The following is a 16080-nucleotide window of genomic DNA, read 5'->3' as shown; positions in this document are numbered from 1 at the left end:
CGCAAGTCCGCATGTATGTCTATACTATGCCCGTGGAGGTGAAAGTTTATTATACTTTTGCATCAATTTTTTGTTTAATTGGATGCAGTTGGTGTTTTTGAAATAGTCGGAAAGTATTCGAAACATATTTGCTTTTAGGCATAGTGACTATTCGATTCGAAGACCGAATCGAGACGACACCTTTCAGTTAGTCATTCGAAAGTTTCGAACATTCGCACATCCCTACTTGTTTCTTTGTTCAGAGAGTACGGAGCTCCCAGGCATGGTAAGCTTATGCACGGGAAGACTTGTGCGCGGGTTGCTTTCTAGGTTCTCGTTCAGATTTCTTTATTTATTTCCTCATTGCACTATCGTCAACAGCTGTATGAAGCTACGGATGGCGTAGGCTGTCATTCATTTCTACATGACGCTCGCATTATTCAGGCGAATATGTCACGCGCCCTACCTTCGATCATCGTGGTGCTAATAATAATAATAATAATAATAATAATAATAATAATAATAATAATCTTTATTACATCCAGTCATGTCATAGTATACAGATCCAACCCGCATAAGCAACATTGCTTGTGTGCGAGGCTGGGCAGTCAGTCAGCTGGTAGTACTGATATGTGTACAAATAAATGAATGAATAAAAAGAATATAGGAAAAAAATGATATTGCAAAAGTGAACAAAAGATATTATTTGAACAAAAGATATTATTGCATCAACAGGGGAAAAAATACACATTGACATTAGAGGTGACTTCGCAATCAGGTTCGCGTGCTTCCAATCCCGAAGAAAACTTCAAAGAATATGGGCATTACGTATCACCCATGACCTTAAATGTGATTTTATTTGTTTAAATGTTCCCGCGATATCATTCTCATTAAATTTATTGAAATTAGCCGGCACGTAGAAAGCACGAGTTCTCTTGCCGTAGTTTGTGTACACACGAGGTACCACATATTCTTCTGTCTGACGTAAGCTGCGAGATTTCACATTCAAGTTTTTGAATTTAGTAGAAAAATAACTTTTACACATGGCGTCGAACAAAACTTGTTGCTCGACAAACAACATGTCCGACTGGTACATGCTCAGCAAGAGATCGTCCCCGTGACCAAGTGTGCCATACGAGAGGCTGTAGGCAATTTTTTTTTTAGGACGCGGTTAATTATCTTAAGCCTACTAGAAGAAGCAAAGCCATAAATCGTTATTCCGTACTTTATGATCGATTCCCCAAGTGCCTTGTAAACCATTTTACGAATATTTACATCACAGAAAGATTTTAGGGCATACAAATGAGCCCACGCAGCACGTAAGCGCTTTGCGAGCTCTTCAATGTGGACATTCCATGACAATGTGTCGTCGAAGTGTAGCCCCAGGTATTTTGTGCTATTTACTAGAGCTACCGGAGGACATGAGCATGCAAGGCAGTCACTGGTAAGGAGATAAACAGGGGAAATATCCGCGACTGCTTTATATGGGCTGTGAAAACATATCATATTAGTCTTCGATTTATTAATGAACATTTTGTTATTAATGAACCAATCAAGTAGTTTACAGACATCATACTGTAACACTCTAGCGGCTTCGTTCGAAAGTTTGTTTGATACAACCAAAGCCGTGTCATCAGCGTATGAATAAATTGATTTTAGTGGTAAGCAAGCAAGATAGATCATTCATGTAAATGTTAAACAAAAGCGGTCCCAATACGGACCCTTGCTGCACCCCTGATTTAACACGCAACAAAGAACTATTGGACTCCGCCACACGGACGCACTGTTATCTGCCTGTTAAACAATTTTTTAAAAATGAGTAATACGGGCCTCTGAAACCACATCTGCTTAGTTTTGATAGTAACTGTGTCAAATGCTCGTTGTAAATCAACGAAAAGAGTCAAAACAACATTGTTTTTATCGATTTCGTTACAGATATAGTCATTAAAATCTTCCAACAGACCCACAGTAGTATGTCCCGAGCGAAAGCCAAACTGCGGTGGGTTAATAAGGCTAAACTTTTCACAGAATGAGGCCATATTAACATAGACTATTTTTTTTCAATATGCTTGCCAAAGACGAAAGAATTGAAATTGGTCGGTAATTCTCGTAAAGTTTTCGAGATCCTTTCTTATAGAGAGGTCTCACAATGCTAACCTTTATGTTTTCATGTATCTGACCGGTTTTTAATGTTTCATTTAGGATGCAAAGTAGTGTTGATTTGAGCACATCGAAATTCGCAGCTATATCTCTTATCCTAATTTTATCAAAACCTGGAGATTTTGTTAAACTCATGGATCGTATAATATCCCACAATTCTGCTTCATCAACGGTAGGCAGAAAAGCAGAATGAATGTTAGAGAACGTAACATTGTTTCGGATATTTGCCGGTATGCACCCATTTGTAATGTTGTTTACTGATTCGGTAAAGTGTTTGTTAAAATCAGTCGCTATATTTACAGCAGTTGACTCGAGAAAGGCGTCCGCAAGAGTATAATCAATACTATTTTTTGCAGGTCTCCCTATTAGAGTGTTAACCAAGTTCCATGTTTTACCGGTATTACGACTGCAAGCTGCAAACTTGCCTGAGTGGTAGCGCTTCTTAGCTGGTCTTATTTTAGCGTTTACTTTGTTTCTCATCTGCCTAAATTTTCTCTTGTAAGAGCGTCGCCGGGTTTATTTTGGCATTTTCTAATGAGCTTGCTTTTAACGCTGCAAAGCTCCGTTATTTCGTTATCAATCCACGGGCTATCTTTATTTCTTCTTTTAAGCTTTATTTTCTTTTCTAAGCAAAGGTAAATTTCTCTAAAGGCCTCTACAAACAGTTCGTAAGACTTTAGGTGGCTGTGCCGCGTTAAAGAATCCCAGTTGAATGTTCTCACACGTTTATCTACTTCATTAGAATTCAAAACATATTTCTCTACAGTTTTTGTTTCAGTCAAAGCAGCAGCATCTCCTGAAACTGCTATAGCGATAAAGTAGTGGTCCGCTACTTTTTCCTTCATAACACAGCCAAATGAATTATATTTGCACATTTTTGTGCTGATATGGTCTATACACGACCTTGTTAAACGATGACCGAGAATTTCCTCTCGTGTATAACTCTGAATTTTGTTTTCGAGTCCGTAGCTTGCCAAAAGTGTTAAGTAATCAGATGTTGCAGGCTTATTTGTTGTAAAAATGTCTATATTAATATCACCGGCCAAAATAATGCTGCTTCTGTCTGCGTACTTTTTGAGGAAGCTTGCCAAATCGTTTAAAAATGTATTTAGGTTAGTGCTCGGTGGCCTATAAACAGCACATACTGTAAATTCCAGATCTGCTTTAGTCATTAGTACAGTAACTACTTCAGCATCTTGAAAATCAAAGGACACTCGTTCGCAGTGCCAATCACTTTTTACATAGACCGCTATGCCACCGCCTCTTTTGTTATCCCTGCACAAAAAGAAAGACTGAAAACCACGCAGTGCAAAATGAGTGCATTCGTCTTTTGAAATATTGATTTCGGTTAAAATTAAAACATGCAATGATGGCAGTGCTTCAGCTAGGTGAATCTTTAACATGTCCCAGTGTTTGCGTAGGCTTCTCACATTCAAATGGATTAGCTCAAGCAATAAGCTGCTAGAAAGATCTGATGCCCACTCGTCTTTCATTGATAGCCATTGTTCAGTTGAGTGTACTTGGTTAATCATTTTAGATTATTTTATGTAAGCCTTGTTCATTGTCGACGCGTAACACTGACGTTCCTTCGCGTTTTCTTACAAGTATTCTGCCATTGCGCACCCAGACGAAGCGATATTGTTTACCTTTCGCCAGATTTTTTGTCATCCATAGCAGTTTCTTCATTCGGGAAGTTAGATTATCGTTCAAGTATATCTTTTCACCCTTCAGTCTGTTCCGCTTTTCAATCCAACACTCTTTTGTTTCACTCCTTGAAAATCGCACCAGAATAGGTGGGACGGAGTTAGCTTTGCCTTTGATTCTGTGCACGGCTTCAATGTCGTCGTGACTGGGCCTAGGAAGTTCGAGTTTGGTTGCAATAGATTCCACCACCTTTCGTAGGTCCTCGTTATCACTCACTGTGACACCATGGATTTCTAAATTGCTTTTTCGTGAGTACCACTCAAGATCATCTACTGCATGCTCCATATTCGACAATAAATGATAAAGCTGCACAAGCTTGACATATGGCAGCCGATTGGGTACACGTAGATGTACACGTATGGACTTTCGAGTACCTCAAACACGTCGAGTTTTTTAATCAGTACATCGTACACAAACACAAAAAAAGAGGTGCAAGGGTTACGGACTGGATTACAAGGGAAGGGAAGCGTAGTGGGGGACGGCAGAAAGTTAGGTGGGTGGATGAGATTAAGAAGTTTGCAGGGACGACATGGCCGCTATTAGTGTATCACCGGGGTAGTTGGAGAAGTATGGGAGAGGCCTTTGCCCTGCAGTGGGCGTAACCAGGCTGATGATGATGATAATGCTACACAAACGCAAACGCATCGCCGTTCCCATGTACCGCCAAAAGCTTGACCTCACCCCAGCCTTTTCACGCCAGAAAAGTATCTTGAGATAGCTGAATCAAGAATCTGATGAATGTAATAAAAATAACTGGCGAAGTGGCTTGATATCTTACTTAGTTCTTCTACTTATGCTCTACTAATGTTATGTTCCGCTTATGTTTTACTTATGTTCTTACTGATATCTTACTTATATGTTCCCCCACTACTAGAATACGCTTCATCCACGTGGTCACCATATCAAGATTATCTAATCCGTATTTTAGTTCAGAATAGAACAGCCAGATTCATCTCTGGCAACTACGGCTATCATTCGAGCATTACCCGAATAAAACAAGGTCTTGCATTTCAGTCAGTGGAAGATCGCCGCGTCATTTCTCTTTTACGTCTATTTCACAGGTACATTTATGGTAATAACTTTCATTGTTTGCCGCTTCATGCTCCTCTGCACACATCTCGAAGCATTCACAACGCACTTAGTTTCATGCGCATTCATGGTCAAACGCTGGTATTAACTCATCACCACTACCTAGAGCTATTTCACATTGGAACAGTCTCCCAGATCAGATTGCATCCATCTCGAATCGTAAAACATTCTGTGACAACCTGAATTTGTTGCGTGTTATTATTGTATAAGGATGTTGCACTTTGTTATTTTTATGTCATGTAATTACTGTTGCCCCCGTTGCTCAATGCCCTTGAATGGGAGCGTAAGGTGTTGTGAATGAATAAATATATGCAAGCCGCGAAAGTGTTTCCTGCAAGTACACCAGCCGTGGACAACATAACACTCAAATAAGGATCTGACATGCATAGGAATATCGTGTACACCATTGTAGTTTTTTTAACAATATCACATGAGTGTCGACCTCACGTCGTGTCAGCGGCCCTGTAGCGGCGAGCGACGCCCGGTTTGGCAACATCATGTGCGGTCGTGCAAGGTGAATTCTAATTCGACTGTATTCTGCGGCGCTGTTCGGCTTTAGCGGTTGTTAAGAACGGCCAGCTGCAGTACAAGTTTTGCCAAGCAGTTGCGACCGCGGGCGTCATCTTTTCCTGGAGCTCCGCCGCAAACCTCTAGCCACGGCGTCACAAAATCGCCATTGTGACTCAATAAGTTCGGCGGGCCAACTATTGTTACAGAGCCCACCAACGCGGACCTGATCTGCTAAGGGTGGGGGAGTTGCCGCGGGAACGTCGTCGGAGCCCTCTTCCCACGCGCCGACCAAGACGCAAGACAATGGCTACCCGTGCACACTGCGAGGGTCCCCTCCGAGTTCTACGAAATTCGTGTCATGTCGGTTTCGGACCGAGAACCTGTCTGTGTGTGTGTGTGTGTGTGTGTGTGTGTGTGTGTGTGTGTGTGTGTGTGTGTGTGTGTGTGTGTGTGTGTGTGTGTGTGTGTGTGTTTTAGCAACTGTCTGGACGCTAAATTAACATTCAAATGCACTGACATGCATCTAGTATATATCACTTGGGCATGTTTTGTTTATGAAATATATAAATTTATATAAATTATATATATAAATTTCTCTGCGAAAGTAGCGTCAAAAAGGCTTCTAACTGGAAGCCAGCAGCCAAACCGAAGCGGGAAAACATGTGCCCAGTTACTCCGCCGAAAAAAGCACCAAAATCATGTGCTTCTGCTAGTGTCATAGCGTTCCGTCATCGCTCCAAGCGCAGCACACAATAAACAAGCCTGAAATACGGCAAAGATCCATACATAAACATAAAACAACACTTTTTAATGTCTCACCTCACATAACTATATGGGCAAAGGCGCACGCCTATGAGCACCAGCACCTAAAACAGACCGAGAACGAGGCCACAGCACTGCCGCCATGACGTAACAAGGTGGCGGCGAACGCGCGCCGGATATTAGGCGCCATGCTGGAGGACCTACATACATTTACGGTCGCAGTAATTTTGCTTAAGGAAGCATATTCACGCTATTTGGATTTCTTGATATGAACAAACTTTCGGTGAAAACGTCGTCTAAAATATTACGCAAATAATAATTAAAGGGTGTGGACGCTATTACCATTTTCGTTTTTACTATAGGTGACTTTTCGTGAAGGTAAATATTGCACAAGTGTTTATACACATGCGGCACAACATTTTTATTACTCAGCTTTTTGGTATTAAGAGGGGAGCACTTTTTTAACGTTTCTTCTTTCTTTTCTTTCAATCCAGCAGCAGCATCCACACTTCTTACTTTCGTTCATTCGGGAAGAAAAGTTTGCGAGTTATCCATCCCTGCCACCCACCCAGGTTTCAGCTTTTCCAGGGCTATATCGCGCCATCACAATACTCTACCATCACGATTTTCTCCCGTGTGTATTCCGAGAATACCTCTGTGGTTCCTGCCTAAACCTTTCGTTACGCAGCAGATCCCTGCAATTACAAAAATGTCATCCGTTCCATTCATTGGCTTCAACGAACTTACATTGTTTCACATTTATGCAGCGTACTGCATAGACATACTGTACACGTGTATACCGATGGATATGTCACACCGCATGCATGCACTGTAGCATTCGTCATCGCGCATACGACCATCACTCGACGGTTTAATTTAGACCATAGGTAACAGCAACTTCCGTAGAGCTTGTAGCTATCCAGGAGGAACTTAGATTTCTTTCCTAGGAGCTTCTTCACGCATGGACGATATTCTTCGATTCCAAGCCAGCTCTTCAAACTATTGAGTGTGTCCTCAAACGCCGGGGCCCGTATTATTCAAAAGTTATAGAAGTTATGCAGCACCTCGGTCATGCAGATGAAAGGGCCACCATATCACCTTTCAGTGGATACCCGCACACTCTGGCGTGATAGGGAATGAACAGGCAGACGCTGAAGTGAAAACTGCTTTTACTAATGCTCCTGAAGTACGCATTGCGTTCTCACGAACAGACACAAACGCACCACTTCGTTGCGTAATATGCAGCTCTTACGTTAGAGTATTGAACCAAGACAGATGACGACACAAGCGACTGCATAAATGGGACCCAGAAATTAAAGTCCGCGTGCTTCACAAGCTCAAAAGAAGCCAAACAAGCAAGTTGCACCGAATTAGTCTTTGAGTCACCCTCATGAAGCGTTACAGACATCCCATAGGTTGCAGTGTTACTAGCCCAAATTGTGAATACTGTCAGGTGCCAGAAACAGTCGATCACATATTTTGCGTTTGTTCCGCGTAAGCGTGAAGGACAGGAATTGCAAACGTCGATAAGAGGCCGCTATCAGACGAGTTTCTTTTGTGTCCTTGGCCTAATGCAAACAGTGTAGTTCCGCTAAGGCCTCTTCACAAGCCACTGGGCCACACACACGGCTTTAGAGGTGCCACAACGTTGTGAAATTGTATATACGCACCTTCTCCTCATCTCACCATAACCTTACGCCAGCCCTTTTCCTCCACTTCCATTTCTTCCAGTGTAGAGCAGCAGGCCAGAGCGAGATATAGCTCAGGCCGACCTCCCTGCTTTTCTGTAAATGAATTTCTCTCTCACACCTCTCTTCTTAAGTACCGAATAAATGCTCTGCGAGCAGCATAATGTTAAAAATCGTGCGGGCCAATCCTGATTTAAACAGTTTGGACATTACTCTCCCTGGAGTGCTGAAAAGTAGTGAAATCTTATTGTGGTATACAAAGCGTATCCACACTTTTTGCACAGACGACTATCCTGATGAAAGCTGCATACGTGCACCTTGCATCGTGGGTCGTATAGTATCCCCGATAGGTGGAAACACAACAATTCTTAGGGCACGGCTACGTTAATGCCACACCGCTATCGAAATACGGGCACTTTTCAAATCACATTGGGAGACGGGCAGTGACGCGATTTCGGAGAGCACGAGAAATCGCGGACAACCTTATGCTACGCGCGACCTAAGTATCGGCGGAAGCGACGGCAAGCACGCTGCTACGCGCACGGCTTTCAACAAACAAATACTGCGGGCAGCGCTTGACGAGCCGCGACACCCGAGCCACCATCGCAGATGGCACGCACTCACGTTGCTGCCGTGCCGGCGCATCCACGGACAAGCGTAACGGCGAGGGGGAGAGGGACGCGGGCGCGTTCCTTCGATCATTCGCCGCCACCGCGTGACGTAAGTCGTACGACCTTTACGCGCGAGAAGCTTTTCTCTCCGCAACATTTGCCCCGCAAAGAAACAAACCGGCGCGGCAGATTGCGTAGTGCGTCGAGGAGTTTGGTGGTGCGAAGGAGGGCCGTGCTCTCTCTCTGCTACAGTCGCCGAGAAAGTGTCGCCGTCGTCGTGTTGCTGGTCATTCGACGTGCATCTCTCAAAAGTGAACAACCGTAGAGGACGATGCGTCCTCTTATCATCAGTGCTGTGATCTGCAGTGCGCTTGTCGAAGCCCGAGGTAAGTGGTCTATTTCCGCGTCCAGTCGATCAGTCCTGCCTTCTTTCTGCGGGTTACGCGGTGCAACGTGAATCGCAATTTGTATACCGCCTACAACACGCGCTACGCGTGTTGTATTTTTGCGATGTAGGGTGTTGTAAAGAGTTTTACTTAGGTTTTCACATAATGTATAGCACAGAGAGAGCGTGCGTTTGCGTAACGTTGCGTAACGAAGCATCGCCAGAAATTGGCCGCGAGCCACCACAGTAAAGAAAAAGAATATTCCAGACGCACGGTGCAAGCGTTATCGGCCACGTTACGCGCTGCACCAAGATTTGTTTCATTTGCATGCCGAGGGTGCCTACGAGCGGCGAAGCGCCGTCTTGTTTTCTGCCACACGTTGGGCGGGTCTTCTTACGCAGCCATAGAATGGTGCTAAGCACTAATAATGAGCTTGAGCACATCTTTACCTTCTTCCAGTGTAACGCACAGAACCTTTACGATTGTGAGAGACACCGATAGAGAGTTTTAGAATAGGGGCCCCAAACGTTTTGGCGCCCCAAAGAAATAGCGTCGAAGCCACTGCGCATGCGCAAGACGCAAACTGACTTTGGGTTTTGCGTTGGGAACGCTATTTCACCGATTTAGCGGGAGCCCAAATAGCGGCCCCAAAAGTTTTGCGTCGGCAAACATGGCGGCACCCATCGAAGCGACAACTCTAACCTAGCACCAAAGTGGGTTCGATTCGCGGTAACGCGTGAAGTTCGCAAGCTAGGAGAAGTGACTGCGATTATCGATTTCTCTGAACTAGCGTGTGTTATGAAGATTGACTCATTAGACGCCGCTGAATTTGAATTCGATTGTGGATTTTATAGCTCGTAGGCCTAACACGGCTAAGCTTGGCTGGTGAAGGCTAGTAAAGTTGGTTTGCTCAGAACTAAGCGTAACTAATTGTTTGCTGCTAATAGAATAACCTCTAAATTGTAATTAAATGCGAATACACGAAATTCAAAATTATTATTCCTATCATAAAATGGTATATATTATTTAATTATTTCTAATAGCTTTTTTTTGACGCCGTAGTGGCGCTGTCAGCGCAAGACGCTATCCGCAGACGTAAAACCCTATTCTAAATCTCTTCCTTCCTACGTGCCCCAACGCTAATACCCGCAAAGCTCTTCGGGGCCCCAAACTATTGGGGCCCCTATTCTAAAGCTCTCTAATGTGTCGCTGAATAATTTATATACTGAGCATTATTTGAGAGACTGGTTGCACCAGCTGTCTATCGGTGTCTGAAGTCAAAGATCGTAAGACGAAAACAAGAGGCCAAGGTGGTTAGGGCAGGTAAGGAAGGGGCCGGGTGAGGAGGACGAATGAAAGAAGATAAAGCTACAGAATTTCTTAGAATCGTCTACTAATGCGTAAGCATTGTTTGGCTCGGCTGTGACTTAGTACTTGCTTAGTTTTGCTTACTTGCTTTTCCTAGCCTACGCTAGGATATAAAATGTCAAGTTGGCTTCTCACCCAAATTTCAAGTTGACCCGCCCCCAAATTTAAGTAGGTCCACCCTCAAATTTCAAGTCGGCCCAACCCAACATTTCATTTGTGGCAACCCCAAATTTCAAGTAGGCCCACCCCGAAATTGAAATTGGCCCACCCCAAATGTAAGTTGGCCCACCCCCAAATTTCACTCGGGCCATCCCAACCCTCAAAGTTCAAGTTGACCCACCTCTAAATTTAAACTGGCCCACATGCAAATTTCAAGTTGGCCCACCTCCAAATTTAAGTTAGCCCACATGCAAACTTCAAATTGGCCCACCCCCAAATTTGCGTTTGCTCGGCCGCAAATTTCAAGTTGGCCCTCCGCAAATTTCGCCTATATATAAATGTCAAGCTGGCGCACCCCTTAAATTAAGCTGGCGCACTGAAAATTTTCAGTATAGCCCAACCCTAAGTTTCAAGTTGGCCCACCCACAAATTTCCGTTGGCCCACCCCTACTATAAGCTTCCCTATGCATTTTCTAAGGAGCCGTATTTATCTCTAAGGGATTCCCTTTCGATTTAATTCTTTTGCTTTATATTGTACGGCCTTGAGAGTAAATAAATGAACTGAAATGAAATTGTTTCTTATCGCGTAAAAGCCACCAATCATGTACATTTACACTATCATAACGATTAAATGTCTTAACATTGCAAATTACCCATTTATGTACATATACGAGGCATTACACCTTTCGCGTGACAGGGCTCGCCAAAGAATGCTTACGCATTAAAATACCTCTGTGTACCAGCAACGAGAAGGCGGCGACTCAGATGAAACTTCAGGTGCTTTCGTTGCTTCTTTTTTTACTGTTGGGCGCATCTCGATTCGCTATACTAGAGTTCTTCACCAAAGTAATCGCAACGTGAGCGGTGAAACTGGGCCACCTCCGACGCCGCCCATTCAACTACATAAAAAAAAGGTATAGACGTTCTTTAAGGAACAACCCCTGGACCAATTTGAATGAAATTTGTTGCATTTAGCAGAGGAACTCAAATAGTAGTGACTGTTGGAAGCAGAATTTCGATTTCGGGAGAGGAATTTTTTTTACCGAATTCAGGCGTTGTCTCTAATAAGGGAATTCAGGCGCGAATTTAGGCGTCCTCTCAAGAATGCGTGCAGCATGGTGTGCTGAGAAGTCTTGATGCCGCCCCGCGAGATTTCGGAATTTACAGCCTTGCTTTCCGCTATAGACATTCCGTCCCTAGTTCTTGTCTTCGCTGTTGTTGTTCGTTTTCCGGATGCTGCATGAAATGTATCCTTTAGTACCGCTCTTGTATCACCCCTGTAGTAGCCGGAAAGTGCAAACTCCTTGCGTTCGCATTTACGTCATGTGCATTGGCGTCTTGGTTTCGTTAAGAAGCGTCTGTCATATTTTCATATATATAGGTGTGTGACCTCTTCGCTTTTATAAGAGTGTGAGGGAGAGGGAGTATGTTTGGATTAATGCAGGAGCAACATCTATAAAGCTGCAGTTGGTGACAGCAAAACGTCGTAACTCCGAGGGTCACGAGGAATTTTCCTTCTTGGGCACCTCGTAAGCGGTAGTGGTCACTTATTTCTTATACATATTGAGTTCAGATAGCCGAGGTGCAAAGTTCAGCATAATTGCTTCTTAACAACAACTTCTCACTGTGTTTCTAAGTCATGTGTAAAATAATACTTGCGCTGTTTTGAGCGGGACGATTCTGTTTTGAACAAATACAGTAATATAACGTTTGCTTGCTATCTGAAGAATGTGAAGGCAACCTACGACCATATTTAACGCGTTGTGTTTGCATTGCCAGCACAACAGCTAAGTTAACCCTTTACTCAACCTGAAGCTTCAGCTAGATTCGGTTAGAAACAACAGTATATATACTTACTATGCGTATGCGTAATTCGCACCCGTTTAAGCAGGGGACAAAAGGTGAAAGCGCAGTCAGCTAAGTCTCCCGCCGGAAATTCATTTTATGTACAAGTGCTGAGCAAGTCGGGACGGAAGCCGAGTACGAGAGTAAGAGCGCCCAGAAAATGTCACACAGATGGCCTGGATAAATGTAATAGTTGCGTATCAGGATGTCTCCTTCAGGGAGAGCAAGGAAGTTCCATTTTCTGAGAGCAAAGCTTGAGTTTAAGTCTGGCCAATCGTCTCATTTCTTTCTATTAAGTGGACCTTAAATATTGATTCCGGCAATGTATATCCTTATATCAACAAAATTAAATAAGCACCGTATTCGCTCAAACCGAACAGACCCCTGCGATTCGGTGTGAGTGACCGGCCCACCTCGTGCACGTCGACGTTGGCACCGCTCGCTTCTCCCACGCACTCTCGACTTCTTCTCCCTTTTATGGTCCGTGCTTCCTCGCCTGTTCCCTCTCTCGCTGCCCGCCCGCGACATTCAATTGCCTGTCGTAGCTCGCCGTCACACATCTCACGGCTGCTTGGGCTCCGGCTACCCTCCGCAGAGTTGGCGCAGAGAATAGCCGTTGATATATCACCTCTTTACGGGGCGCCTCGTCAAGACTATTTGAGACAGCGACGTTTCGCAATACTTTATTTTCATTCCCGCTGCCCCTGGAATTCGTCTTGGGCGCTTATCTGTCGGAACACCGGTTGTGCATGGCGGCTTCGCGCTCCTCGTGAGAATGTCCCTCGCGTACTTGATGCGGACGCTCGTGCTGTGGCAAACATTATGAACGTAGTGTCGGCGGACCCTATACGGAATGTTTCGTCGTACATGCATCTTTTCCGCCTGTCCAACGAAGCAGCGCGAATGGTAGAACGTAAAAATGCGTTCTGCACTCTTCACGTGTCTCATCGTCGGCGTCGTAGTAGTGAGTGGTTCCGCAGCCGTGAAGGAACCAGGTGGGTTATTGATCTACAGTTGCCCATAAAAATGCTCAGTACTTTTGCCAATTTACGTATGATTGACTTACTGAGATGGCGCCGGTGCTTGACACCATGGACGACATGGCGTGTCGTTCAGTCATGAACGTATAGATTTTATTGCGAAAGGAAATGCGATTCCTGGAAGGATCAAGAATGATCGAACACGGAATGTCCGAGACTGCAGCCTGAAACATCAGTAAGGCATTCCCGTTCATCCACGGTTCATAACCTTGAGGACTGCATTTCCCTGTGAACTTATGTCTTGTTTCAATGTTTTACCTGTAGCAGGCAACGAAAATCAATATTGTGCTGACTTCGCTATCCTTTCTTACTTAAGCAGAACATTAAGTTAACGCTCCTGGTGCTCATGAAAGACGCGGTGAGTCTCAATCCAGTAAATGTTGACAAAATGAGTAATGATAGAAAAAAATGGCTCTACATGTTCTTTTTAAATCTGTCGTGTCAACTATAGATAAAAACACAAAGGCTTTGGTTTATGTTTTGAACTAGTAACGTCTCCGTAATTCGCATTGCAGTAATTCTTGGAGGCAGGCAGCCCTACTGCAAAATAGAGGGCACTCGCAAAAAACCATTAGGGCTATGTCGAAGTGGCTATTGCTGCTAGTGTTTCGCTGCACCAGAAACCGAATTACTCCAATGCAAAACCCTTCTAGAGCTTCGTTTGTTTTGGAATATGCAATATTTATCTGGTTCGCTTGCAAGATGCACTTTGCGTCAATATTAGAAGACAATTAACGCAAGAGGGTTAAAGGTAATTTCATAAATATAAACACACTCACTCGTCCTCAGAAGGGGCGGTATACGAGCGCCAAACTAGAAATGATGCTCATAGTACGTGCTCGTTTAACCTTGCGGTTCGTGACGGATGGACTTCCGGTCCCTGTCAACACGCACAACACTTCTGCTCCGCGATCGCTGTTGGTGGTTCATCCTTTCTGCGTTCAACGCAGTAATTCCTTGCGTTCGGTCACGCCGTTCGACTACTCGCGGCATGATATCATGTGATGAAGGTGTCATGTCTCGGCGATTCTCGATTCTGTCTGAGGTTTGCGCGGAAGGAAGCGTGCGCCTTCGAGGGCTGTCAGTGAATTGCAGGTGTAGAGGTGCGCCATGAACAGCGGGGATTTCCAGCTCTATTCTCGTCAGAGGAGGGAGAGCGGAGCAGAACAGAGATGAGAGCATCGAAAGAAACATGAATCTGTTTTCGCCCACTGAAGCGAAAGTCGAAGCAAGGGACCTTTATTTTATTTTCGGACTTGTGTATAGTTTCCTGCAGCTGGAGGCAATGAACTCTCGTATAATTATAGCACGAGGCGAAGAGAGAAATGAAGCCAAGGAAAGCATAGGAGTAAATAACTTACGTTTAACTGAAATGTGCAGTTATTAAGTAAGAAGGAAATGAAAGAGTGCCAAGACAGAACTTACCGCACGCGGCAACTGAACGCACATCTCCCGCATTGTGAGTGCGGCGCTTTACCAGTTCAACTAACGCGGCAACCACCTTCCCGCTCAATTTCTTATGTGTTTGTCATTCGTTTATTTCATTTGATTTTTTTTATTTTCTTTAAATACCCCGCGTGGTGAGGGGGTGTAGGTGCAGGAATACGTAGAAAAAATCGTTACGTGTGGCTTTACTGGGAAAGAAGATTAGCTACATTTAATGTCCAGGTCGAAGGGCAGGTGATAACACCGATGTTGTGGGAAATGCCATTCCAGTCTTTGGCTGGTCTCAGACAAATCAGAAACAGAGAGTGGTTTAGTGCTAGCTCGTCGACAATTAACATGTAACTCATAGCTAGTGCGATGAGATATGTAAGCGGCAGGGTCGATATAAGGCTCGCAATTAAGTATAGAATGAAATAACTTATGAAAAAGGAAGAGTGTAGCAACGTGGCGTGGATAGCCAGAAGAAATCAATCGCAATGTGCTGGTTTTGTGTATCTGTACAACGTACAACATTAGCCTTGGGAACGTTAGCCAGCGCCTTTCACATCCTTCCAATCGCAGATCTCACGTAAAAAGTGGGCTTATAGAAGCAGGCTATTGGCCAATAAGCGATCGTATATGCTGCCCTATGACGTCAAAGCTGCGGAAGCAGAGGTTGCCTCAATATGCAATGAGCAATAAAGCTAATGTAATCCGAGGGCCCTGGAGTGTCCTCATTATTCCCGCTCATGGTCCGATGTAGCCCTTCATCAGCGTCATATATTTGCAAAGCCGGTTTTGCATAGTGTTGGTAACCCGAGTGGCGTCATTGTGGAAATTCATTCTAAGTACATACGCCTTGCAAAGTCACCGGCTACAGTTCCTAAACTGCAATATGTGCCGTAAAGTACTTAAATGAATAGATAATTAGCGAATTTTTGTTAATTAGTTGAATATATGTTTCGATATCTCCTTCAAGTAATCTGCATCTCTGAATAATCCAGCTGAAGGACTAGAATTATGTTATCTGCAGCAGGTTATTCCATAAACATTCCATAAAACTTAAGAATGATCGCCCTTCACGACGCCGATGCAGGGACGACGATGCTTTATGCAGGTTAGTTACTAATCTGCCTCATTTAAGAGCGATTGCCGCTGTCTTTTGGTCTTGCCGTGCCCCTGGCGTTGTGCTAATGTTGCTTACGAAATGTACTGTATGTGTTTACTTTTGCTGTGCAGTGACGTTGAGACAAATCCAGGCCCCGATATTGAAAAATTGCTGCAAGAAATACTGGCAGGACAAACCAAGTTAGTTGAAGATATGGCGATGCTTAAAACGCAGCAGAAAAATATG

The 16080-nt window shown here is 44.1% G+C and overlaps 1 protein-coding gene across 2 annotated transcripts in view; it reads left to right on the top strand.

Annotated features, from left to right (window-relative positions):
• Positions 1-8686: 8686 nt before the first annotated feature.
• Positions 8687-16080, top strand: part of LOC142582543 (uncharacterized) — a 59709-nt gene continuing 52315 nt past the window's right edge. For both annotated transcript variants that reach the window (XM_075692385.1, XM_075692381.1), the window contains exon 1: positions 8687-8889. In XM_075692385.1, the coding sequence (XP_075548500.1) occupies positions 8835-8889 (55 nt within the window). In that variant the 5' untranslated portion in view covers positions 8687-8834. The remainder of the gene's footprint in view (positions 8890-16080) is intronic.

The sequence above is a fragment of the Dermacentor variabilis genome, chromosome 5 (assembly GCF_050947875.1).
Source record: "Dermacentor variabilis isolate Ectoservices chromosome 5, ASM5094787v1, whole genome shotgun sequence".
Classification (NCBI taxonomy): Eukaryota; Metazoa; Arthropoda; class Arachnida; order Ixodida; family Ixodidae; genus Dermacentor; species Dermacentor variabilis.
Note: the sequence above shows the minus strand (reverse complement) of the source record. Positions and strands in the feature narration are given on the sequence as shown.